At 50.8% G+C, this 15,175-nt stretch overlaps 3 protein-coding genes across 3 annotated transcripts; 2 read left to right on the forward strand and 1 right to left on the reverse strand.

Annotated features, from left to right (window-relative positions):
• Nucleotides 1-130: 130 nt before the first annotated feature.
• On the forward strand, nucleotides 131-1,478 carry BO66DRAFT_191562 (uncharacterized protein). The gene is made up of 3 exons (XM_025642457.1): nucleotides 131-417; nucleotides 484-531; nucleotides 588-1,478. The coding sequence occupies exon 3, from the start codon at nucleotides 588-590 to the stop codon at nucleotides 1,458-1,460; it is 873 nt and encodes a 290-aa protein (XP_025499780.1). The 5' UTR covers nucleotides 131-417; nucleotides 484-531; the 3' UTR covers nucleotides 1,461-1,478.
• Nucleotides 1,479-3,511: 2,033 nt separating this feature from the next.
• BO66DRAFT_191708 (Zn(II)2Cys6 transcription factor) lies at nucleotides 3,512-6,585 on the reverse strand. Its single transcript, XM_025642458.1, has 3 exons — nucleotides 6,093-6,585; nucleotides 5,776-5,976; nucleotides 3,512-5,720 (listed from the first exon to the last, which is right to left on the reverse strand). The coding sequence occupies exons 1-3, from the start codon at nucleotides 6,220-6,222 to the stop codon at nucleotides 3,811-3,813; spliced, it is 2,241 nt and encodes a 746-aa protein (XP_025499781.1). The 5' UTR covers nucleotides 6,223-6,585; the 3' UTR covers nucleotides 3,512-3,810.
• A 3,380-nt stretch (nucleotides 6,586-9,965) lies between these two features.
• BO66DRAFT_191744 (uncharacterized protein) lies at nucleotides 9,966-13,117 on the forward strand. Its single transcript, XM_025642459.1, has 3 exons — nucleotides 9,966-10,187; nucleotides 10,243-10,422; nucleotides 10,485-13,117. Exons 1-3 carry the CDS (start codon nucleotides 10,185-10,187, stop codon nucleotides 13,065-13,067), a joined length of 2,766 nt encoding a protein of 921 aa, XP_025499782.1. The 5' UTR covers nucleotides 9,966-10,184; the 3' UTR covers nucleotides 13,068-13,117.
• The last annotated feature ends 2,058 nt before the right edge of the window (nucleotides 13,118-15,175 follow it).

A 15,175-nucleotide genomic window follows, 5' to 3' on the forward strand; every position in this document is an offset into this window, starting at 1 on the left:
AACCGCGAGATAACCGTCAAGATGTCTGGAGAAGGTCGCCTACAGAGACAATCTCTGAATCAGATGGCGCGCGACAATGCTAGATTTGCGTCTCTCGACGTTGTCGATGGCAACAGGTCACCTTGAAAAGCCTATAAAGCTACAGTCATTTCTGTTGGCTGTTGTATCTCGCAACGAACTCCAAAAGTCCATCTTTCTGCTTCCCTTCTACCATTCTCTATCTTCATAATCGCGAGGTTCCAGCCGCACTGTGCACCTCCGCTAGTCGCTAGGCCGACGGCGTCTATTACCTTCGAAACGAGCATTCCGCCACGAGGATCCTAGGATCGTGCAAGAAAGCCAAGTTTCAGGCTGTGTATTATCACCCCACCTTCCAACGCCATTAGATCTCCATCAGTGTTTCCGTATGGTGTGTTTGTAAGTGGTGGTTGACTGTTGTTGCTATTTTCGAGAGCTGAGCGAGGCTAACCATGCGGGGTCTAGTTGATACGTACCATAATAACGTATCGATACTGTATTGTACGGGGCTTGGTAAGTTTACGCCTGATATCTTACGGGTAGTATAGACTTCTGACTGTGATCCCCAGATGCTGTCGTCGCCATCAAGCCACAAACCAAATCCTCTCCATCGTCGCTGCTGGCTAGATAAGGCTGCTTCCTCCCTTGGCTTGCACTCAGCATCATTTCGTCCCATATCCGCTGTCCTCCCCGAATTAGCCTGCTGGCAAGCTACTTTACATCGTTGTCGTTGCCTACCTCCGACTACTTCTACCTGCATACATTCTTCCTCATTGTCAGTCAAGATGGGACCTACGAAGCCTATCTTATACCCACTCACCACCCCAAAGACTATGAACTTCCCTTCCGAGCTGCGGGAGCGGACTTTCACCACATGCCTGGACATGGACGGGTCATGCAGCGTTGAGAAGCGGGGCGACGAGGATAATGACATTGCCATTACGCCTCCACCAGCCTATACCGAGTTTCTCAACACCTTCAACCCCATCTTCTCCAGTCCTACTTCCTCCCGCGCAAACTTCTCCAAGTATATGATGGACAAGCCTCGTCCATCGCCGGTGTCACCTCCCTCCAGCACCACCTCGACCACCTTCCCAAGCAGCTATTCCTCCAGAGGAAGCTCCCTGACCGTCCCCCCCCAAGCTCCCACACCTCCATACAGCGCCAAAAGTCCAATTCAGATTCAACGCATGCGTCTACCACCGCCATACGTCTACACACCTGTATCTGAGTCCCCGCGCAGCGCACATCCGCTCCGCTCACCCTATTCCCCCTCAGACTACTGGCACATCCGCCCTCTGGACTCACCTGCGAGTGATTCTGGGAACTCGTTCAGCGTCCGACATGTGGTGACAACTACAGTCACGTATAAGCGGGCGCCTCAGCTTGAACCCCCTCCTCAAGGCAAGCGAAGAAGAAACGGCAACCACCGGAATGCATAGAAGTCATTGGTCTGGCTTCAATCGTTTCGTTCTCTGTCAGGCACAGCGGTTATCATTTATATCTGCATACTCAGGCTTTCCAAGTGGGGGCTCAGAAACGCTCTGTGGGCCCAAGTCCTTCTTTTTGTTCTTCTGCGAAAGACTTCTTGTCTCCTTTTCCTTAAAGCTGTACAGTCCCGGGTTTTCATTGTTGAGTCTGGTACTGCAAGGCGGGCGGCGTTTTGGGTGGGCGAGGGAGTTTCCACTGCATTTGTAAAGAATATGTGAGGAGTTTGGCTTGCGTGTGTGGTTGTTTTGTTCTTGCTTGCAATGCAATTCTGATCTTGTGGCTCCCATGTATCTGTGCTTCTTACCTGCTACCTGCTACCTAACACTACCATCAGAACTCCTATAACGACATCTATCAACAGCAGCAAGGTCCTCCAGCGTCATCTCCAAGATAATCCCATGTAATGCCCTAGTTACGAAACTTACGATAAGAAGGAATTCTACCCCAAACGCCAGCCAGCCGAAGGAAACCCTCCTACATGGCCAACGAACCCACCGCAAAGAACCACACCAGAATCCATCCTGGCTCCAGGCGGAAGCTTAAGTTCCCTACCTAACCACCCGAACCCCCCCCCTTAAACCGCCCAATCACACTTCTTTCCAGACCACCGCAAACCTCCAAACAAACAGTGGAACCTAAGCGAAACAACCCGCAGCCCATGACATACACCACCTGGGAAAGTAGTATCCTGCCAAGCCCTAAGCCTCCAGAATGCAATGCGAAGGGGACAAACGGACCGTAAACCTGGATCCTTCCAACGCCTGTCAACGCGCGTGGAGCCCGCGCATTGGGTGGGGACCGCGGAGGCGGTGCGGGCGGTGCGGCGGCCCAGGATTCGGGCCCCCCCCCCAAAGGCCCGCCCGGCGGGGGTCCGCGCGGCTACCTGCCCAGTACCGAGTCAGATCCACATACTACTAGTACGGAGTATACCGCTCCCTACGTTCAGCAGAGGATTGGTGGGCTCGGGTTACTTGGGGGGACGACGCCCTCGGGAAGCTGGCGCGTGTGCTTCCATGGTTGTTTATTGCGTTGTTTGGTTTCTTTGTTGGGGAAGGATTGTGTGTACTGTACCCTGTCTGGGGCTGTTGTGGTTGTGGTTGTTTTTGTTGTTGTGGTATTGTATGATACGGGTTAGATTGGGGTCCTGGGCTGGGAGAGGGGCGCTAAGTCGGTTGTTGAAGGTAGGAGCTGAGGGATTTCGGCTGTGAGACGCGGAGGTGTAGGCAGTTGACAGGTAGCTAGCTTAGCTGACTGACTCCCGGCTAGTTGACTTATTTAGTTTTGATGAGTCAGTGGTCAGTCGTCGGGATGAGTGTTGGGTTCGTTCTTTGCTGGCTTCGTAGACTGACGGCTTGGTTCTGATGATGGGGAGGAAGTAAGGAGTTTGTCGTGGAAAGAATAAGAAGATGAGTATGATGACCGTGGGACCTTGCTGGGTCTTGGTATATTGTGGATAGATTACTTCTCTTTTTGGAATTGCTTTTAGTAAACGGAGATTATATCTACGGCTTTTAGGTTGCTTACATTTGATCTTTGAAGATGCATGGTTTCCTAGCATGCTCAAGCTAGAGCTACAAATGTAAGGAGCTTATGTCTTGTCCTAGGGGGCAGACAGCGGGGTTCAGTTCTAGGGCCTGCGTGTATCTGCTAACAAGTTGGCAATCAAATTCACTGAGTAGAAATTCTGGCCCACAAATTGCCTAACAGCTAGTGATCTATGATGGGTTCAGGTCGCAAAAGAATGAATCCGAAAGTGTCATAAAAATCATATATAATGGAAATAAAGGCCATAAGAATCGCATAGACAAAGTGGTATCAAAGAAATGAAGGTAAGAAGAGAACAATGAAGGCCTCGAACGACTTCGTCCAAGGAAGAATGGAAGGTAAAAAAAAGTTATAAACTCGAGAACGTGCGACCCGGCGTTTTAACAGCAGCACCGTTCACAGACCAGCTAGCTAGCGAGTGTATAGGGTAAGCAAAGACATTGAGGAAACCAGTTCAACTGAAATGTCAAATAGCAAACAGGGCGGAAGATGAATCAATAGAGAGAAGAAAAAGGAAAGCTGAAAGCGGACAAGCAGAACTCCACGCCACAGCGCATGGCATCTTGTCATTGAGGATCCCAGCGACCGGACTTTGCAGGGGCGGCGTGGAATTGCTGTCATCGATAAGAGCAGCAAAAGTCCTCTCCATATGTACATGCATGGAATGCATACACTGTCTTCGCACCAATATTTTGTTGGCACTGATCCATGAAGAATCAGTGCCAGGGCGAAGCCATTTTGAGACTCGCCGTCCTCCTACATGAGGAGAAAGTTCCACTTTTTGCGTGCCATGACTTCACGCCAATGAACGCGGTGTGGCTTGGTCTGCTGCACAGTGCTTTGCTGCTGAAACGTAGCAGTGGGAGGAGGCGAATTAAGCACGTCTTGCTGGGAGCTGGTGGCAGAAGAGGTCGCCGTGAGAGAGCTTTTCCAGACTTCTTTCAGCACGCGGTACATTTTACCAAAGCTTCCGAAGTTGCCAAGGTAGCCTAGGGCCGCGACTCTCTCGGTTAGGATCTTTCGGAACGAGCTTGAAGGCAATGAATAAACCCCTGCCATAAAGAGCGGCCAGACCAGAGCACGGTCAAAGCCCATAGGTCCTGCAGGAAGCAGCAGCAGAGTGTTGGCCATGGAAGATACCATCTGCACGACAGAATCCTCTTGGTGGTCAAAGCTGGGGATAATGGTGTAGAGATAAATGCGCGCAGCAATGCGAAACATAGAGCTCAGCACCTTTGTCACTTGTTCTGGTCTGATACTGCCGGTTGATGTGTAGATACCCTCAAAAGTTGGCTCAGACGGCTCGGTCCAGTGGATCTGAGTGTTCAAAGCTGAGACATGATGGCTAATGGTCAGGTCGTCCAAAGTACCCTCAATCCTTAGCGACTCAAGGCAAGAGATCTCGGAGATGAGATACATCACGCGATCGTCGCAGCCCATGAGCTGCTGAAGGCCAGAGGCAATACCCCTCAAGTGCTTTGTGCGGTATGTGTGAGAGAATTCAGGTGACCTCCCCGTCATGGTGGCGCCCAAGATATCGATCCATGTGATAAGAGACACATTGAAGGGCGACGGAGGGTACTGAAGCTTCTTGACCAGGTTTGTGACTGCCTGGAAGTGCTGACTCCAAGGGATATCCGGAAGGTAGTTCTCGGGCGTGCTGATCATGCAAGGATAGAAGATCATTGCAAGGGTAGCATCCATGACTTGGACTGAGCTGTTTGGGCGATTTAGGGCCCTCGAGAGCTGAGAGATCGCTGCATATCGATGCTGCATGATGTCATGATCCATCTGATCCTCCATACCCATGCTGGTTTTCAGATGAATCGCAGACACACTCAGGCAGCAGTGCAGATAAGAGCGATTGGTCATCATCGAGTTCACAATCTCTCTCACATGGACATTGTGTCCCGGATAGATTTCTGGGATGGGTAGGACCAAGCGTACAACATGATCAATGAAGTTATCCAGAAGCGGCCTCTCAGTTTCGCTCAGCGGGATCAGAGCGTGCAGATAGCCTGTCAGACTCCTGGTGTATGTGGATCCTATGTCTGTGTGGCTATAGTTCTGTGATTGCCCACCGGCACCACTGCAGCAGCCAGCAGTACATGGGATGCAGGTGCTGCTGTTGTTGATGCCCAAGTCATTGATGCCGCTGGTGCTGTAAGTGGATGGGGAAGTGATGGTGGCGGTGGGAGCGGCCATGTTGCTGTTGCTGTTCATGCTGTACCATTCGTTGTTGGTCAATTCTGGGGTTACCAACTGGACCTGAGACGTGAATGAAGGGGCTGGCGGGTTCATGGTTAGCAAGGTTGAAGCTGAAGAAGATACAGGCATCGAAGCAGAGGGCATGGCCAATCCGGTCAGAGACGTGTTAGCAGTAGAGCATACGGGAATGTAAGTGTCGGGAGCTGAGGGTGCCATAGCGGGACATGGAATGGACCCTTGGACAGGAGTCGGAAGCTGCGCAGAATAACCGAAGTCGACTTGCGAAGGAAGAACAAAAGCCTGACTTTCCATTGTCACATTGACATCGAACGGCGTGACCGGAGTAGGAAGAGACGCTGCGTACGGATTGTATCCATCTGCGAGCATTGGGCGATTGGATTCATGCTCTGACATTGTTGGGGCCTTTTGAACAAGAGCTCGAATCCGATTCATGTACTCTGCAGCGCTTTCGTTATTATAAAACGCTTTTGGCATGAGAAGCATCGGACATACCTTCCAAGGAGCCTTCTTTTTGCATCACTTTAGTTTGCCGGATCCTTGTCTTGATTCTGTCCATTTGTTTCTGGCGCAGCTCGGGAGTAGCCCACCACTGGGGGGTCTTATAATCACATTTGAGGCTGAGCTTCGCGCATGATTTGCAGGTTGGCCTGGTCTCGTCACATTTTTTCCGCCTCAAACGACAAGTGAAGCACCCTACACGCCTAAGTTAGTCACACACTGAATCAAGTCTCGGCCCAGACACAAGCGCCGTTCTTCGGCACAGCGCAACGGGAACCAGGCCGTCGGGTCTAGCATTGCATGCAGCATACCTGAGCGAGACCTGCGGTACGCCCTTGGACCGGCGGATCGGTCCGCCAAGTCATCTACATCGTCAGGATCCACCGCAGCCAGATGTTCGGGGACATCCTCCTTCGGTGACGAGTGGCCGGACAATGACATGATGTCGAATTGGATGGGTTGTTCCTCGGCGAAAGAAGAGTTCTTCCGTGCGGTAGCAAGGGACAATTGACCGAGGAGAGATCAAAAGCGAGTAGGGTCAACGTGATATGAAGTAGGCTATCTTGGGGTAGATAAGTTGTTGTATACAGGTTGTTGTATACAAGGCAAGAGTGAAGGTATGAGAAGAGGAAGACCGTTCTTGTCGGATGGACTGAAACATCGACAGTGCAGGAGGAGATTTGATGATGAGGATGAAACGGGTCTTTATCAATTCAAATGCATCTTGGTATATCGCAAGATGAGGGAACAGACCAATGAGTCTTGATCAAGAACCATCGATATGATGCTTCTATTTTTTCCACCCTTGGCGTTAGATAGACGAGGATGATGTTTCAAAAGATAGTTGACATGCGAACTCAAGGTGGAGACCTGAAGCCAGACAACAAATCATTATCGTCGGATGAGATCGAGTAGTTCAGTTTATGCGCTAAAATGATATATGGTGGATGGAAGATGGTGGTGGTGGTAGTGAACAGGATGGTTCCTGGGGTGCACATGCTGATCAAGGGTGTTGTTTCTTCGGCTGGGTCATGCCGTTAGACGCGCACTCAAGGAGATGATGGCTGCAGGGATGTCAGTCGGGCGGATGGTGTGAGGTTCCTGTCAGGGTCTAGAGATTCTTAGTTAGCGCGTACTGTTTGGCTGGCGGCTTTCTCTGCTGATTGGCAGCGCCGCAACAACATTTTCGTTGCTTTTCGAACGTCTCCTAACCGCGCACTTTTATTCCGGCTTCCTCCCACGCTCAATTTTGTCGCTATCCAGCTCTCGTCACCAACACTGCCTAATTGAAGCTGTCTCTTGGTGCTCGCATTCCTTCGAGATTTTTGCGATTTTTCCTCGATTTTTGACATGGTGATCAAGATGCTCGAAATTTAGTCGCCGAGTGGTGAGAAGGGCGATAGATGAGCGTCTACAGTCAAGAAAAAGATGACATTGCGACCAATAGGCGGGAAGGGACTGTGCTGGGGGAGTCGGCCCGTGCAGAAGCGGGGCGGATCGAAGCCGGCGATAAGACTCATAAGAGAGGGGGAAAGCCTTAATTAGCAACTTCCTCCCCGTTAAGTTTAACCGCCCAGCCTGCATACTCCGAAGAAACTACCTAGGTACTAGGTACTAAGTTATTTATCGCGCCTGACAGGCCCAACCCATTGGTTCGTTATCATTTAGGCATTTAGACTATGTTTATATTTAGCTAAATGACCTTCATGCGATCTCAATATCTAAGAATAGGTTTCCTGAAGCTGTCATAATTAGCAACTCTCTGCAGCGCGGGGTTTCCTACCCCAAGCGCCCGCCATGTTTTTCCCCATGCTTTCCATGCTTTCCATGCTTTCCATCTTTCCAAACCTCTCCCATTTGGCGGCCACTTAACCGCTGGGCAATATGGTCATAACATCCGCCAATCGCCAGGTCCGGAAGCTTTTACGGATGAGCCTGATCGAAGAAGGAAAATTGAGACAAGAATAGAACAGAAAATTAGGACTGAGCTAACCTCCCTGTCCATGCATTAATTTTAAAGTCTTGCTATGCAGCCCTGTACCCGCTAACCAGTCTACCCAAGTATACTATCAAGCATCACGCAAGAAAGATCAGACTGAACCATCTTCAATTCTAATTAAAGTTCTTCACTACTGTTTCAGTTCCCACGTTGCAGGTGTCATCCACGATGTTCTTTTAATAGCTTATATCAAAGTTGACAGTTTCAGGTGTCCCCCAAAATAGAACATGCATGGCAAGAACTATGACCGACACGCGAGCGATATCTGATTGAGATCTTGATAGAGCCTTCTCCATGATGCAAACCGCTGCGGCGTAGTGAAGCTGCCATTATGCGCAAGTAACGACCCTGATTCTACCCTGAAACGATACGCCGTTGGTTCTTCCCTGAATATGTGGGACAATATTGGCCTCCCGAGCGTACCGGCATTTCTATGTTTCATGGCAACAATCAACCTCACGCGTGGGAACGGAAATGGAATGCGACTGTATCAACTTGATTATTGGAGGGCATAGCGTATCTTGCGTGGAGGCATAATTAGTCACGTTCGCAGGTTAACTATCTACATATTGGTTATCTACAGTGCATGACCACATAATAATGTGGTGCTATGAACAGAAAGAAATCCATGACGTATCTCAATGCGGGCGGCAGCAGCTAATGTACCTTATGCCGGCTGTCACAATCACACCGACCAGTTTTTGGATCCCCGCTTCCATAACTTATCCTCATCTCATTTTAACAGCGCTTTGACTGTTCACGCGAGCATGGAAGAATCCCTTGATGGGCATGATCCTTAAAAAGGATTCCTCTATGGTATGCGAGTCAGCATTGAACGTTCGAGTAGGCATTCATAGGAGGCAGACTCGAATTCGACCTGGTTTATGTCACCTATTACTTTGAACAGATTCCGTCGGCATTCACTCCGTATAGGCCGTGCTCAACAAGCTTTAGACTCGAACTAACCACATCTTCCATCAACGACTGTACGTGCTTACGGGTTCTAGCATCCTGCTGTGGTTGCGTGAGTGTTTCGACTGACCTGTCAACTATCTATGGGGTGACTGGGAAAGCTAGACATTACATCTGCAATGCAGGTGATTCAGACTAATCACACCACGGAGATTGTTGTCTGTCCTGGCCTACAAGACTTACGCCTACCACTCAGGCAGAGTTGGACCCGGACCATCTGACTGCCAGCTGAAGAAGGAAGTGATGATTTGTCAGGCGGTCAAGTAAAGCCTGATGGAATGCTGGCGGAAAAAACCCATGCTCTCTGAGGGATGTCAATTGTATGGCATGTTTGATTGTTTTCTGCCTCGACCAAGGCATAAAGAGAAAGTTCCGAGTAGGGGGGATGGTACGTAGAGCACCACAGGTAGCTGAGATAGATAGGACGCAAGATGAGGGAATACCTGCTTCTTTGTAGGTCTACCCCGGCCATAGGAATGCTAACCTTGACGCCCAGGCGTAAAGAGCAAGCGAATCAAACCCGATCAGGTCCCAACAGTTACCATATATAGAGTCGCTACCAGATAGCACTACCAGCCACCGAATAGAGTGATTGGATTGCAAGGCAGAGATAGAAAAAAAGGGCGAGGTGGTGGAAAGACCGCGCTTTTTTAATTGCACGAGGCCTCTTGAGTGCGGCAGTCACAGTGTTCCGGTTCTGCAGGTGCATCTGCAGATGAAGGGAAGAGAGGGAGGAGGGGAAAGCGCCGCTGCGGGCACGGCGCTAACAGAACTTACTCTCCGCCAGTCACCGCGCCCGATGCCTACAAACCCACATGCCTTCATCTCCAGCCCCGGCGCGTAAAGACTCACCAACGGCTCTTGCGCTGCCTCTCACATCCGTTGCCCAGCCGTCCAGTCGCTCGTTGCTGCGGGAATTCGACCACAGCGCCAATCGATTGGTTAACTCCCCCAGAAAACCACTGTGCTGACCGCTGGGCTACTGCAAGGTGATCACTCTACATCACTTTTTCCCTGTATCGGCTGGCCTTTGCGCCGAGACTCTCTGCACTCACTGGTCTGGAGAATTCCGCTACGTTTCATTAACCCTGCATGTCGAGGTCTGAGTTCCTCAAGGTCTTGAAACCCGATTCGATCAGGCTGCCTTTCTCTCGCACAAGCATGTTTCACTCCCCCCTCGTTGACCTGTCGGTCAAGCCCTCTAGACTCGCTTCTCCATATACATAAACCGCCGAGGCCCCCGGAAGCGGTTCGCCGGCTCCCTTCTCTCTTGACTACGGCTACGTTGATCGTCTCGTTGCCTCTTACAACAAATTCTCTCTCGTACCTTACATCCGCCTGGCGTTGGATGAACACAGCTAAAGGTCACCGTGCCAATTAACTTCGATCTTCAGTTTCTCTTTTATCGGTGCAGCAACACAGCCCAGCAATAATGGTAAGAGGAATCTTTCATGCGACGGGGAAATGGTCAGAAAACTGACTGATAGTAGGAATCCGCACGGGGCCGCCGTAAAGCGCCGCCGGCATCGTTGGACATGTCGGGCACAAAGCTATTTCAGCCCGCGATCTCGGTCGTGAAAGAACGTCAATCTGCCACTACCGACTTCTATGACACAGACTTTGAGTATAGTGACACAGATGAGGAGTCACCCCGCAGGAGCATGGGATCTGTAAGGCATCCACGCTTGGTCCCCCACAAGGGTGATCAAACTGCTAACTCTCGGCTTCATAGTTCGGTTACGACAGTGTCTCGTCTGCGTCCACGCCGGAATTGCCTACCCCTGAGAATGATGACAGACAGCCATTCTCATTCCGGCGTGACTCTACCAAGGGACCATCAGGTCCCCACCTCTTCAGGACGTCGATGGCTTCAGCTACTTCCGTGCCATCCACCGAGATTGACCTCTATTTCGAGAGATCACCTAATCAATCTCACTTTCAGTCCGATGTCGAAACCCCACAATTTCCTTTGTCTACAGCTGCCACACCGCACATCGTCGTGTCGGCTATTCCGACCCCTAATTACCCTGCATCGGAGCAAGCGGCGGTTTCGGCTAGGTTTCCACCTTCCGAGCAATCCCTGCCTTCAGCAAGGTACCCTCCATCAGAGCAATCGCTGCCTTCGTCAAGATTTGCACCCTCTGAGCAGTCTTTGCCTTCGTCGAGATTCGCCCCATCTGAACAATCCATGCCTTCAGCAAGGTATCCTCCATCAGAGCAATCTTTGGCCTCGTCGAAATTCGCCTCGACAGAAGATTCTCTGCCTTCATCGAGGTTTGCCCCCTCTGAGCAGTCTTTGCCATCAGCGAGATATGCTCCTTCGGAGGACTCGATGCTTTCGGCGAGATATGCTCCCTCGGAGCAATATGTCTCTTCCGAGCAATACACAACCTCCGAGCGATATGTCGACTCCGCACAACATACCTCTATGAGCACAGAGAGTACACAATTTGCTCCATCTAATGTGCCAACTTCTAACAAGATCCTGTTCTCGCCTTGTACGCCTCAAGCTTTTATGACTGTGCATCCAGATGTATCACAGGTTGATGAGTACGAAATTCGGAATTGGTCGCCTAGTCAAGTCGCACACTGGATGCACATCGGTGGTTACGATGGCAGTGTGATCGAGAAATTCATGATCAATGACATCTCCGGAAACGTGCTTCTCAATCTTCAAATAGATGACCTGAAGGAACTAGATATTCAGTCATTCGGAAAACGTCATCAACTCATGGCTTCAATCAATCATCTACGTGACACAATGCTGAGGAGACCTGCCTCGGGAGGCCGGCAATCACCCGACCGCCGTTCGTATGCATTGACTGTCTCCCCTACCGGTGAAGTGGTCACCCACGGACCTCCCCACGGAAATCAGCTCACGGAGGCGGAAGCCGTATCGATTGTGGGCATCGAGCAGGTTTTACCCAAGCCGCATAACTGCTCCAAGGGGGAGAACTGCCCGAAGTACCGCAGGTACATGCGTCAAATGGAGAAGCTTAGTGCGGAATATCCAGGCGCTATGCTTGTTCCCGGGGGACGGATTGTTACTGGCAACCCTGGCAACCCCGAGACTGCAGCAAATATGCTGCGACCTAGGTCTGACGCGGAGCCTTCTGTGGTTGCCTCGTCAGATGTTCTCGGGCCTCAGCCTACTCCACGATTGTCGGAGGAAGCCCTCAGTGGGGTGCAAAAACTTGACCCTCATGAGAAGATGCGTCAATACTTCAGCTATCAGCACATCGATCCCCCATCTGGATCTGATTCGGAGCCAGAAATGTACCCCGAGGAGGATACACCAGATGAAGCGGCGCCCGTCATGCCGCCACCTCCCCCACGGACAAATAATATGACCGCCAACCTCCGCAATCTTCCCAAACTTCAAATTCCGACAGACTACGACTCTGACGACATTACAACCGCCGTTACTACTCAACGGACGATCACCCCGTCCATGGCGAAGGGGGCATATGGTTCACCAACGGCGGTTCAGCAATATGGACCGTTCAGCAACGCACGGCAGATGCAGTCTGTCGAGTGCTTGCGACGAGGAACCCCGTTCACTGAGGTGGACGTTCCCGTCACAGCCGAGCCTGTGGGACCTATTGCTCGCGAGACGTCCCAATCTGTCCCTCCAGATATGCGCTACGGAAATCTCATGCAACAGCAGCGCTACCGCTCAGCCACGCGCTCTCCTGCGGTGCATCGCCAGGCCAGCATGTCCTTGCGTCGTGTCAAGGAGAACAAGCCGTTGACTCCAATTGAGGACCCGTCCGATCTGAGACGCAGCCCACGCATTGGCCACAAGCTGGGTAACAATACCATGGTCGCTTCGGTTGACCCTGATGTGACCCGCAGCGGCTATATGAAGAAGCGGATGCCAGCCCGCTTTCTCCGACACGACTGGCATGAGGCACACTTCACCCTTCGGGGAACCAATCTGGAGATGCACCGAGATGAGCTTGCTGCCCTTCGACACTCCAAAGCCTTGGAAGAGATTGATGTCGACGAGTACGCCGTCGCCTGCTCGTCGCTGGCCTCGAGCTCCAAGCTTACCGCTGCGCTCAAGAAATCAATCCTGCGCAGCGGAAACAACCTCAAGGGCGAAGACGCAGCGTTCAACTTTTCTCTTGTTCCCGCGTCAAAGGAAGGCCAGAAGAAGATGCTCTTTGGCAGCAAAGATGTCAAGCCACACCACTTTGCGGTCAAAACTCGCGATGAGCGCATCGACTGGATGCGAGATATGATGCTTGCCAAGGCCCTCAAAAAGGGCCGTGACGAAGGTTATGAGGTGCGCCCTGAGGGCAACTTCATTTAACCTAACTCGCAACTCCCCCCAGCGATATTCGATCTAACAACCCGTGTATTCTATCTAGCCACTGGACCGCAAATTCTGCTATGTTTTTCTTTATAACGACTTAACGACAAGAAAGTACTGTCGCGGGCCGGCAATACCCACCCAACCCATATGATATACCCCACGAGATGTCATTATTTCTATATTTCTGTTTGAATTTTGCATGTACGAGCACTAAATTGTTGGAAGTACGGGGCACTGTTGGTGTTCGTTCAGTGGGGGTCATGTTTTGCATATACACATATCCGCCCACACGGGAGACACTGTAGGTAGCTAATATTGCGGGATAGCCTAATGCCAATAATTAGGATTTGGAAGAATTCTTGGTTTACGAGTAGCATTTAATTCACTGTGTATGTCTCCGAACAGCCAAGCACCCTAGAAAGGAGGATTGGTCTGTTCAGCCATCCGGATGCAGCGCGCAATTTGGGAGGTCACATTGCCAACCTTCCACTGTAGCACATGAAGCCGGCGAGCTTCCGGGATTCACCCCCTCTCAGACGACTAATTATCAGTTACAGCACCACACGGTCCACACCGCAGCACATACAGTACATCCATTGCCTCTGTGCCCAGCGAAAATCTAATCTGTCCCAATGACCTTCTTTCGGAGAATCAAAAGATGAGCAACGTACAGTGGTAAGAAAACACTGGGCAAGTGCAGTACATCACCCCTCTTTCTCGCTGTAGATAGACTACTAGGTTACAGCACAACTCGACTCCGATACATCCATTTCGGTGGTGGGGGTGGCATCTTGGATCTGGCCCGGCCGTCATCCCCACCAAAAACCCCGGGGCCCAAACCTGATACGCCAGATTAAGCGCCGGCCACGACCCAATCACACTGGCTTACTGAACATCACCCCCGTGAGAATCTGACTCAATCCACGGTTTAAGGTACCTACTATGGACCTAGGGTACGGTATACCTAGGTAGTGCTATACAGAATGGTACTCCGGTAGGAATGTATCATCCATGGATTCGACGAGTCCCGTAGTCACTGTAGTCACCGGAGTCGTGGCGTAGCACTGTAGCGCTGTAGTACAGTCGAATAGAGAGATAGTTGACCAACCCCAAGCATGCATGCAGGACGAGAAGTGTGATGTGATGAGATCCCGTCCGCTACGCTCGAGCCCTTCATGCACACGTACTCGTATGGACGTATCAACTCAGAGGATACGGAGTACGAGGGCATAATGCAGTGCATCATAAACCGTTTTAAAAAGGTGGCTGTTTGCCCGCGGCATCTCTTTCGCCTTCCTCATTGGTGAGGACCGAAATTCGGATTTTCTTTTTCTTTTTTTGCTTGACGCTGGATGTCTGTGCTTGGCTCCATGTACAGTACTTGCGGTATAGTATAGGATGTCGGCCCTCTCGTGCGGGGTAGAGCTGCGCTGGATCTGTTCTTGGGATTTCTAATTGGCGTCATGAGCGGGTGGAAGAACCTGTGCTTGCAGCTTTGAGCTATACTGGATGCCTAGTACTCGAGACGGCGGATTCGAAATGTATACAGATGATGCTCATGGGTGTGGTTGTCTGGACTGATGGGAGATTTAGGGTGGTGCGAATTCCAGGGCAGAAGCAGACGTCGAGGAAACGTGACAAGGCACGCAGTTGGTTGGTGCATGGATAAGTACTATGTACTGTACAGAGTAAGACAGACAGATCATTGCGTGCGCGGGACCTGCAGATATAGCCTGAGGCATACCAGGTGGTTGGTTGTGCAAGTGCAAGGGTCTAACGGAGAGGGGGCTGGGATTTATTCTAGGTTTTCTGGGTTATCAACAGGGGGATGATTCTACCATAAATACTGATTTGCTGTGTCTTGGCGGGAGTAAATTTTGGTGAAAGTATCAAGCAACTATAGTGGGACGTGGAGCTATTTCCAGGTCCGGGGATACACTACGGAATAGGAGATGATTCATGATAGTTGTACCGAGGTCTTTTTAGTTATATTGTGCATAGGTTAGAAAAGGCATTCAACTGGAGTCGAGTTTATTAGTCTTGTGTTGTGGTCTAGGGATTGTGAATATGATTAATAGGTACATCAATGGGTAGATTAGGAGAAG

This window comes from Aspergillus aculeatinus (genome assembly GCF_003184765.1).
Source record: "Aspergillus aculeatinus CBS 121060 unplaced genomic scaffold BO66scaffold_55, whole genome shotgun sequence".
Classification (NCBI taxonomy): Eukaryota; Fungi; Ascomycota; class Eurotiomycetes; order Eurotiales; family Aspergillaceae; genus Aspergillus; species Aspergillus aculeatinus.

What these genes read in the sequence shown, in the direction of transcription:
- BO66DRAFT_191562 (XM_025642457.1), top strand. Translation starts at nt 588, where the DNA reads ATGCTGTCGTCGCCATCAAGCCACAAACCAAATCCTCTCCATCGTCGC.
- BO66DRAFT_191708 (XM_025642458.1), bottom strand. Translation starts at nt 6,222, where the DNA reads ATGTCATTGTCCGGCCACTCGTCACCGAAGGAGGATGTCCCCGAACAT. An exon ending in GTACCGCAGGTCTCGCTCAG is followed by an intron (nt 5,977 to 6,092) that starts GTATGCTGCATG and finishes TTAGGCGTGTAG; the next exon opens with GGTGCTTCACTTGTCGTTTG. An exon ending in AAAAGAAGGCTCCTTGGAAG is followed by an intron (nt 5,721 to 5,775) that starts GTATGTCCGATG and finishes AAAGCGCTGCAG; the next exon opens with AGTACATGAATCGGATTCGA.
- BO66DRAFT_191744 (XM_025642459.1), top strand. An exon ending in CCCGCAGGAGCATGGGATCT is followed by an intron (nt 10,423 to 10,484) that starts GTAAGGCATCCA and finishes TCGGCTTCATAG; the next exon opens with TTCGGTTACGACAGTGTCTC.